At 45.8% G+C, this 10,478-nt stretch overlaps 1 protein-coding gene across 1 annotated transcript in view; it reads right to left on the bottom strand.

Annotated features, from left to right (window-relative positions):
- Nucleotides 1-9,535, bottom strand: part of TMIE (transmembrane inner ear) — a 32,550-nt gene extending 23,015 nt beyond the window's left edge. The window contains exon 1 of the mRNA XM_009333306.1: nucleotides 9,437-9,535. Within this exon, the coding sequence (XP_009331581.1) occupies nucleotides 9,437-9,535 (99 nt within the window). The remainder of the gene's footprint in view (nucleotides 1-9,436) is intronic.
- Between the last annotated feature and the right edge of the window lie 943 nt (nucleotides 9,536-10,478).

The following is a 10,478-nucleotide window of genomic DNA, read 5'->3' on the forward strand; positions in this document are numbered from 1 at the left end:
GCTGTAGAGATCTCAAAGCACTTGATGCATCATCCGTGTTCAACAGAAGCAATATTCCCAGTTCAGAGTAGAGTAGCTGAGATGGGCAATTAAAAAATATTCTCAAGATCATGGCGCAGATAAATAGCTCTCTGGGAAACGGAATGAATTACGGGATCCTCCTCTAACTGCTGCACGATTTACGTAGAAACCTTCACAGAGATGGAACATGAAGTAGGCATTATTTTGATGTTTAAATGTTCTCCAGTCTAAGTGATGAAGGAATGAGGAACAAACTGTTGGACTAGTAAAAACATGGGGAAGATGTAAATAGGCAGAAAGGTAAGGGATGTGCTACAGCAATTTTGTGCCTCAACAGGAGGACAGCCTAGGACTCTGGATCACTGTAGAAGCACTTACCATCAGTAGCAGGAAGGCTAGTGAATGGAACATTTGCTATGAGTTTATGGACAATTCTGGAGGAAGTTGTGGATGAGGAACAGCATAACCTCAAACAAGACTGCATTTGCACAGGAGGGAAGAAACAACAAGGTTGTGTCAGAAATAGTGTGGCCAGCAGGAGGAGGGAAGTGAACCTGCCCCTGTACTCAGCACTGGTGAGGCCGCACCTCGAACCCTGTGTTCAGTTTTGGGCCCCTCACGACAAGGAAGACATTGAGGTGCTGGAGCGTGTCCAGAGAAGGGCAACGAGGCTGGTGAGGGGTCTGGAGAACAAGTGTGATGAGGAGCGGCTGAGGGAACTGGGGTTGTTCAGCCTGGAGAAAAGGAGGCTGAGGGGAGACCTCATCGCTCTCTACAGCCACCTGACAGGAGGTTGTAGCGAGGGGGGGGTCGGTCTCTTCTCCCAAGTAACAAGCGACAGGACAAGAGGAAACGGCCTCAAGTTGGGCCAGGGGAGGTTTAGATTGGACGTGAGGAAAAATGTCTTTACTGAAAGAGTGGTTAAACATTGGAACAGGCTGCCCAGGGAAGGGGTGGAGTCCTCATCCCTGGAAGTATTTGAAACACATATAGATGAGGCGCTCAGGGACATGGTTTAGTGGTGGACTTGGCAGTGCTGGGTTAACGGCTGGACTTGATGATCTTAAAGGTCCCTTCCAACCTAAACGATTCTATAAGATCTCTACCACTTCCCTCAGTTTCACAAAAGCTATTGATGTGAACCAGTACATAAAGTAATGTAGCAAAATATATTGCAAATTTAAGACAAAAGTGCAAAGGGAAAAGGCATGAAGCAAGACTGCTGCAGAGCCTTGACCGTTCATGCAGATACTTTGGTTTAACCACTGTAACTTTTCGTCATATTTTTAGAGTGAGCGTTGAATGCTAGGGCTGAAATATGCAGTGAAATTACTGTAGTGTAATGGTCAAGCTACCACAGCTTAGCAAATTAGCACATATAAGCTGATCTATGGCAACTGTCCGTGTGTGCACACTGGGGCTTGGTAACAGATGTCTAAGTTTGCATTACTATGCATGCTGACCAGACAAGGTGTCCAAACCCTTAAGTGGGTTGAAAGGTGCAACACTGGCCCACATCTGGTCCTCTTAGCTTTTGGAGATGACACATACAGTGGGGGGGAAAAAACATCTTAATGAAAGTAATTCTTAGTAGCTTTAAGAAATTGGAACTGCCGATCTGTGCTTGGCAATAAATGTCAAGATAACAATGATTGGATTGGGGACAAAAGGAAAAGATGTAAGGAGGTGAAACACAGCAGAGATGAAACTGGGACAAGGCGATTCTTATGCAGCCCTGTGTAGGGGGGGAAAAAACCCCAAACCCCTGAAGCTGGTATTTGCAGTTCCATCAAGGGTGAACTCATGCCCTTGGCCACCAGTGTGGTCCAGAAGTGGAAGATGGACAGATGGATGAAGAGGTTACATTTGGTATGAAGACTTAACAGCATTGCTCTATCTATGCAAGGCAGTTGCACTAAACAAAAGACTCCAGAAGTCTGGAGGCAGTAAATAAGACTTCTGCAAAAGCTATCAGGCTTCAGAGGAGTCATCTTTAGATGAAGGAAGATGTTGGGAACACAGAAAATGCAGGCAAGGTGCAGCATTAGCAACACTCGGGTAACAATTCAACAGGGAAAGACCTTTGAAGGCAAGCAGATGAGAAGATACGAAAGAAAGTGATGCAAACACACCTTAGCCTCACTACAATGTTGCTACCACTTAGTTGCCAGGGCAGTGCATACAGGAGTATGGAAAAGTTGGGGCTCCAGGAGGAAAAAGAATTGAGCAGAAAGGAATAACAAAGAGGCTCGGGGCTGAAAGAATGTATAATCGTGTTTTAGAAAAGATAAACTTATAGCTTAGTTTAGGCTACTAAACTTAAATGTAAAGGAAACAATGACGTAGGTCTTGGTAAATATGCCATGTGACATTTCTGGAAGACCTGCACTCTCGGGAGCAGCAGCTGGAAAACAGGCGGAGTATAGCACAGTGCCTAAAATAAGATTTGACTGCTATGTTTAGGGGAGTGAAACCAAGCCCTAGCCAATACCAGTGATGAATATTGAGACCAAAGATGGGCTGTTGATTGGGGTGTCTCTTGCAGGACAGTGGAATAGCTCCTTAGTCTCTGACTGCATTGACTACATCTCCCATGGAAGCTGAGACACCCACATCACTTGTTGATGCCAATACTGTAGACACGTATTTTTGTGTCTTAACCTTCAGGCTAAATCTCTCCCTCTAAAGAAAATGCATCTACCCTTACTTAGGTGCTTAAAAATGGGTGGTACAAATAATTAAGCCTAAGCTATTTGTTCGGAGGTTATTTACGACTGAGAGAAAGTGGGCTATTCATCCCGTTGAGGAAACTCACCTAGATCTGATGAATAAATTATTATTTCTCTTCAGAGATTATTAGCGGAGCCTACAGTGACTAGCTCAGATTTGGGTGTCCAGTTTCTAGGTGTCCAATTTAGAGCAGGTAAATCCCACCCTTGTCATCCAGTTCTTTGCCTGATGTCTGGGAGTAGCAACAGGGAAGAGAGACAAGGGGATTTTGGGATGTCCTAGAGATCAAGTGGCTCCCCGGCAGAAGCTGGAACAGGGACTGGTGGCCCATTATTGCCCCATGCTTTGGTTTTCCAGCGACTCAGACCCTATAGAGCTGTTTGGGGTGGGGGATCTAAAGTGGGAGACCAGGCTGGACCATGTTCACAATACCCTGGCCTCTCTTCTGCTTTATCACCCACCATGGCAGGTTCCCCTAGCTGTGGAGGCACAACATCTGCTTCCAGTGAAGATCGGACTATGCCAAAGACTTGGCACCCAAACCCTGCTGGATGGCGTGTCCCCAGGTGTGGTGGAGCCCAGACATGTTTCCCCCATCCCAGCGTGTCTCAGACTGCACTGGAGAAAGGATCTCTGCGCCGGGTGCCGCCATCACCTTTGCAGCTTCTCCAAGTGCCCAGCAAGGGCTGGGAGGAGGCAGAAACCGCTCTGTAAGGAGCTGGATCTGAACTGACATTGGACACTCAGGGCTGTAAAACATCAGCTAAACCCCAAAACGCTAAATCATTCCCAGGCAAGTTGCATTTTTAGGTCAGAACAGTTTGACACTGGCTCTTCTAACTACAAAAAAAAAAAAAGATAATATGAGTGATTGCTTTGTTTCTGACTCATTTCAGGCAGGCAGAAACTGTCAGTGGTGATGGGGAGGGGGGAGCAGGGGTATCATCCCCAGCGGAAAAGGAGGTAGCTGCTGGAGACAGGAGTTTTATTCGCTTCATTGAGCAGGAGAGAAAAAAACTGTAAAAGGCGCTGCTTTTCAAGTTTTTTTTTTGTTTTTTAAATGCCCCTTCTAATTAGGCTTGACTGGTGTTGCTGCTTTCCCTGCAGCATGGCCGGGCTTTGAAAAACTAACAATGTTTGTTCCTAATTGCGTTTGATTACACATATCTAAAGGCCACAGATGGTTTGGGAGGACTGAGCTTTAAGTAAATGCACATGCACACTCTCTCCCTTCCCCTCCTTCCAAATAACAAGGAGATGGACGATCTGACAATGGACCTCTGCGCAGGCAAAACTTACTTAGTGAGGCCATCAAAATCCTCTGCAGTGATGGGGAAACCCTGGCAGGGTCCAGACGCAACATTGAAAATACAGTAATGATAATTGATCTGTGGCTTCATAGGCCAAGGGCCGATGTAATAGGATTATGTATTTAGGAAAAAAAGCCTGATCATAATGACTTAAATTAAGTTTGATAGCTGGTAAATCTACTAGTGTAATTATGATGCAGATATATATATATATATATCTGTTGCCCTGGTCATGAGGCTTGCTTGTACCAGGGCTGCTCCTGGGCTGGCCAAAGGACACCTCTTGTGGTCTCAGACCACCAGCCTCCCTTGTTCCCAATAGGAACCTGATTTTTTTCATACCTGGACCTGTTCATGGTCCTGTGAACAATAGCTTCAGATTGAGCACTGACGCCTTTTCATCCGAGAGTGACAGCAGTCACACAATAGCCTCTTTAGCATAGTTGTAGCGTTTAGGATAGTTGTTTATTAGCAGAGGCAATAGATTTAGTTATAGATGCAATCTCTCTGCAAATAACAAAAAATGTTCTGAGAGCATGTCTAAGTTTTTCCTTAACGTTTATGTTGGTTTGGGTCTGGGAGGGTCCAGTGACTTTGTATACTTCCCATCCCTCTCGCTTGACCCTGTCTCCTCAGACAGACCATGACAAGGAATTTTCCAGAAAATAGCTTTTGTAACTTTCTACAATATTTTGAATCCAGCCGCCCCAAAATACTGGTATCTTCTTTAAACATACCATTCTTAAAGCTAACACTTATCTCTCAGATCATCGTGTGTGTTGCTTGTGTGCGTCCTCCTGAACTCTTATTTTCTTGTTTGTTCTTTTTGTTGTCAGCTATTCAGTTAAATCTATGCATCCACATGGGAAATCAACCTCAGGAGTCCACTATAACTACTCGGTAATTTTACCTGCCTTCATTTAAACTACAATCACACATGAGCGTTTTTATATTATTGCATACAGCATCACATCCATGACATAAGAAAGATGGGGACAAACTTTTTAGCAGGGCCTGTTGCGACAGGACAAAGAGTAATGGTTTTAAACTAAAAAAGGGGAGATTCAGACTAGATATAAGGAAGAAATTTTTTATGCTGAGGGTGGTGAAACACTGGCACAGGTTGCCCAGAGAGGTGGTGGATGCCCCATCCCTGGAAACATTCCAGGTCAGGTTGGACAGGGCTCTGAGCAACCTGATCTAGTGGAAGATGTCCCTGCCCACAGCAGGGGAGTTGGACTAGATGACCTTTAGAGGTCCCTTCCCACCCAAACTATTCTATGATTCTATTCTATGATTCATTTGGAGCCTACAGATGAGGGCTACTGTCCCTTGAGCCCAACAATATACAGCTAAGTGTAGTATAAACTGAACTCCACTTAACACCCTGTGTATTAAACATATCATTTGTCTATATGGCAATTTGAAAGTGGAAGGACTTGGAGAACACCTGAAAGTCTTTAAATAACCCCTCACTTTTTTTTAAATGGCCTTCAATTTATCTTGCAGTGATCTTCTTGCCCAACTCCACCAGGATCTGCCTTTGTTCCACTAAAGTTATTCATAACTAGTAGAAAAGATGAGGGTGCTTTTGTTTTGGGTTTTTTTTCTCCCTATTCTCAAGTCTGTGTTGCAGCTTTTTGAAGGAGTCCAAGCTAGAATGACAGAAGATCAGAAGTGTCTTTATTTTTCTTGCTTTCTTGGTAGAGAGAAGGGGCAACTTTTTCTGGTCTGATAAAGCTTCCAAAGAGTTTCTTTTGTGTGACTTCCTAGGACAGAGTTTCACCTCCTGACTGGGAAGCTTCAAACTTCAATCTAGAGACCAAGAGCTTAATAAAAGTCTAACACATGCAGAATTTGACTCAATAAGGGGATAACTGACTAAACCACACGCTACATCCCAAACACATTATGTGTCTTCCCACCTCAGTGTCCAACTTCACACCCAGTGCAGGTCTCTTTTAAGAGCTGACCTGATGCAAGTTATCCTGATTGTTTTCTCTATGAGGAATACATTACACCTGGGGTCAGAGCACCCTGTGACAACCCATGGGGTTGATGGGCCTAAACTTCACCCAAAGGAGGCGGTCCGCTGCTATAAAACAGCAGGTGATGCCAAGGGCCAGTTTTCAGACTGCTTTGTTTGTTTGTTTCTGTCTAGCCTGATTCTCTCCTGCAGACAGACAGAAAGTTTTATAACAGAGGAGAAAACCCAGGTAAATCGAATGATGGCTGAGGAAAAGCCTTGGGATAGGAAGGAATGAGAAGACAATTATGTCAGGAACTCAGTAATGAACCACATGGGCACGACTGGGAAAATGTGGTCTATTCTAGCTGGTTTATCAGTCCTTAGTATCACTAAAGTGGCTCAAATAAGCATAGAGATTTCCCTGTGCTTTCCCAAAGCAAAGTCCTGATGGTTTTCCTGTTATGCTGCAGAGCAGACTATTCCTTAAGCTGATTACAAAATAGTCATAAAACATTATGGTGCTAATTTTCAGCCCTGGCTCAAAAGACATCCAAATCTAAGAAGTGACAGGGTTTATATTGGCCTTTATAAGAGGAAATTTCTGTTCTAGAGGCACTGGAAGTGTTGATGTTCCTCTCTCCTTAACTTGTCCTAATTCTGTTTCCAGAGCATCCCTTGGGCTTGTCAAAGGTCTGATGGACAAAACCAGTAGTAATAAGAACTGTACTATCGCCTCGTCCCTTCTTCCCTGTGTAAGCTGCCTGCTTCTTGAAATGCATACTTTATCCTAGCTGGGCCTCTTGGACAAATGATGGGAAAGGTGGAAAGCTAAGCAATGGGCCAGTGCTATGTGCATTTCAGGTAATGGGTATTATTTTATGGGAGCTAACTGCATTGTCTGAGCAGTCCTGTGCAAAGCGGGGAAAAAAAGCCAAAGTCGTGCTCTCTTGTTCTTCAGTCTTCTTGGTGCTAGAGCGTTGGTGTGATGCTGGAAAAGAGCCTTTTCCCATTCTTCTAAGTGTTTATCTAGCACCTGATAATGTCTGAGCATATGAATGCATTTTAAAGGTTGAGATATGGAGGCGCTGAAGGGTGCCTAGGTAGAGCTACGTGGGTGTGTATCTTCACAAACCTGTACAAACTACAGTGGAACTTGGGCGAGGGGCTCCTGGGGAAGAGTCCACAGCTCCGGGTGAAGCGCAGGAGGTCTCTCTGCAATGCATCTTATAGGAGGGCTCCTGGTGCACTGAATGGGGCAGCGTCCAGGGCAGCCCATGGGGCTAATCCCAAATTTACCCAGTGCCAGGGTAGCTTGCTAATCCTTGGGCAGTTAACTTTCAACCTGGGGGACTGAGAATTCTTCCAAAAGGCCTATGAAAGAGGAGAGCTTTTTGCCAACGCAATTAGATTCAATATTCAGAGGCTTTTATTGCCTCTTCTCTCCTAAGTGGAAAGTGCACATGAACCTGCACATTTGAAAACTTGAACACCATTAAACAAGAGCATCTTCTTGGTTTTTTACTTCTCCTTACTGTGTGTTTTTTTTTTGGTTTTGGTGGGGGGGGGGGTTTGAGCTCATTGAAATGCTCTGATGTCCAGCCCCTTTGACCTTCTCTCTGTTTGCTTTGGTGGGCTGGCTTAGCATAAACTGAATTATTCAGGGTAAATACATTGTATAATTATTTGAAGTAAAAAGTCCTTGCAGAACTTTGGAGCAGCCTGTAATTCATCTGCTTTTAGAAATACAGAAACTGACTGTTCATCTAATCTCTTTTTTGGGTACCTGGTAGTTAACCTGCTGTGCAGCTCGTGTTTCCAGACGAGGTTTGCTCCCTCTGACGTGCTATAAGAAGTAGACAAGTTTTCAAGAAAGTCTGGTATAAGTAAAGCAGACCATAAAATTACACCTGTTTTATAGCAATTTTCATAGTTTTGCCGTTTATCTTTGTTTTGTTTTGTCATGAGGACAATTCCTGTAAAGTGTGTGTCTGTGAAACGGAATGAAGGGGAACATCTTCCTGGTGGGGTGGATGCCGTGTCTGCACGTTGCCCTGGCTTCAGCAAAGCGTGCTTTGTGAAATGTGCACCGTAAGAGAAAGTTCTGCCTCGCTTGTCACCTTGAGAGCTGCTGTAGGCTGAACGGCTTGGAAAAATGTGAAAAACGTCTACAGCAGAGTGCGTGTGGGTTTGTAAAGGAGCTTTAGGTTCCTGTTTGCCTTGCTGGGGATGTTATGCTGCGGTCAGATAGGATGGGTTGGTAGACCCATTTGAAAACCCTGCATTATGTAAGTTTAAAATGAGACAACCAGAGGGTCAGGGCAGAAGATGGACCATGGGGTGGGGATATGAACTCAGCACGGTTATCATCGTCTCTGTGTTGGTGGTGAACTGTTAAAATCTGCAGACCCGAAGGCTGCGGAGATCAGACCCGGTTTGATGTGAGGCCAGGTGAGGGGCAGGGCACGCAGGGATGCAAAGTTATAAAATATTGAAAAAAATCTTTTCTTATGCTAGCCTTTTTGAGCAGTTTAGCTAAACTCAGAAATCTGAGCAAAGCAAGCTCTGCTGCAAGAACGCGCGCCGCTCATCGGCACACGGCACTGGGGCTCTGACCCCAGAGCAGCGCAGCAGCTGCCTCTAACACGGCTCAGGCCTTAGGAAAAGTGATGAAGAGGTTGAAAATGGCTGGGCTGCAAAATTCTTGCCAGCTGTAAGTCTGGGGGGCTGTCCTTCCAGGCAGGATTCTCACTTCTGAAACTGCCGGCAGTAAGCGATAACTGCTACCAGGGCATAGTCCTGGGTTGTGGAGCTGCTCTTCCCTCCTGGTTCATCCCAGCCTTGCTGTAGGGAGCTGGGGCCATGGGAGCACGTAGTCATCCTCAGGGGAAAGCTCTGAAACTGAGCTGTAGGCAACGAACATCACCTCAAAAGTTAACATTTTGGCTGAACTAGAAGAAAGGGAAGGCAGAGGAAGAAAAATGCAGCCCAAACATTTAACTCGGGCAGGTACATCCAGGGACAGGATCAGCTGGGTCATGCCTGGTCCTTCTTTTCTCTCCCTGAGCCTCTGCTGTGGGGCACTTGTTGGACACACAGTACTCGGCTAGAAAATGCTGTGCTGTGACTTGGGCCCTTTGCACTGTGTCAAGTTCTCTTCGGGGCTTAAAGCAGCCCTTAAGACTTGACTGTCCTCAGCAGCAGCTATTGGCATTTTAAAAGTGCCTTCTTTCTAGTGCTGGGCCTGTAGAAAGCAACAAGCATCTCCCAAAGAAGCCTCTAACTCCTTGGAGCCACCTTAAATTCCCTGCTGTCTGCCCTACCTCTCCTCCCTGGGTAACATGCATGGAAAAAACATGATTCCTGGACACCGCCGACCCCCCAGTCTGTAAAGCAAGATGCTCCTTACCTCGATTAACTGTGCCATGGCAGCTCTCGAGCAGGACAAGAAGAGGGAGGAAGACGTCGCCCAGGAGAGAGGATGCTGCAAGGGTGGATCCCACGCCATCTTCTCTTTCCAGTATATCTCCGACTTCTGCGCTGTAGCCCAAAGCAGGGGAGGTTATGAATAACCCAGCCAGCTCTCAGCAGCGTTTAGCATTTACCAGAAGCGGTTGTGTGCTGCCCTGGCCCTTCTTTACTGCCTTCCTTTCTAAGCCAGCAGCCACAGAGCTGACGCCAGGGAGTCATTAATTAATTAGACTGGTGTCGCTTACAGAGTGCTCTGCTGCTCCTCAAGCCGGGCTTCATGAAGGGGGGAACGCAGGGAGCAAAGTAGCGCTCAGAGCTTTCGCTGCTCCCCCAGAGGAAGGTGATTCACTCATTAAAACCCTGACTTTGCATTTTGTTTTTTTTTTTTTAACAGCTGCCTGACTGATTCCAGCTCTCTTGTTCTTGTTTTTCTCCTGGCCTGTTGAGAGAATTCTCTTCCCCTAATGAAAAAGGGCTGTAAGCCCAGCTGATGCATCATCAGCATCATAGCTACCCTATGCTAGCAGAGTCCAGTGTTTCTAGAGATGAATATTTGACATCTCGGGATTTTAAAAGCATCTTTCATCCCTGAAGGATCTTGTGGATGTGTCGCTACAGTCTGCAACTTGATCTCTGAAGGGAGCTGAAGGCGACTGGGAAAGAGCACGTGCATAGCAGGCTGTAGAAGCTAAAGCTGCAGGGCCACCATCTCCAGCTCAGCTCTGCTCAAGGGGATCAAGAAAGCTATCTGAATGAGATGGGGAGGGAAAACACAGCTTGAGGGGTTTGAGAGAGCATGGGACACTCAGCTGGACTGTCCTTCCACCAAGGAGCAAACAAAACCTTCGGCCACAGAGCGAAAAAGGGAGTCAGGAGGAGAGTGACTGGATGAACCAGGCTTACTATATTCTCCCATACTCGTAATTTCTTGTAGCATTCTTTACTGGGAGAAGCCTGGGATTCTAGGTGAGAAAACAAGC

Source organism: Pygoscelis adeliae, unplaced genomic scaffold (genome assembly GCF_000699105.1).
Source record: "Pygoscelis adeliae isolate BGI_AS28 unplaced genomic scaffold, ASM69910v1 Scaffold88, whole genome shotgun sequence".
Lineage (NCBI taxonomy): Eukaryota > Metazoa > Chordata > Aves > Sphenisciformes > Spheniscidae > Pygoscelis > Pygoscelis adeliae.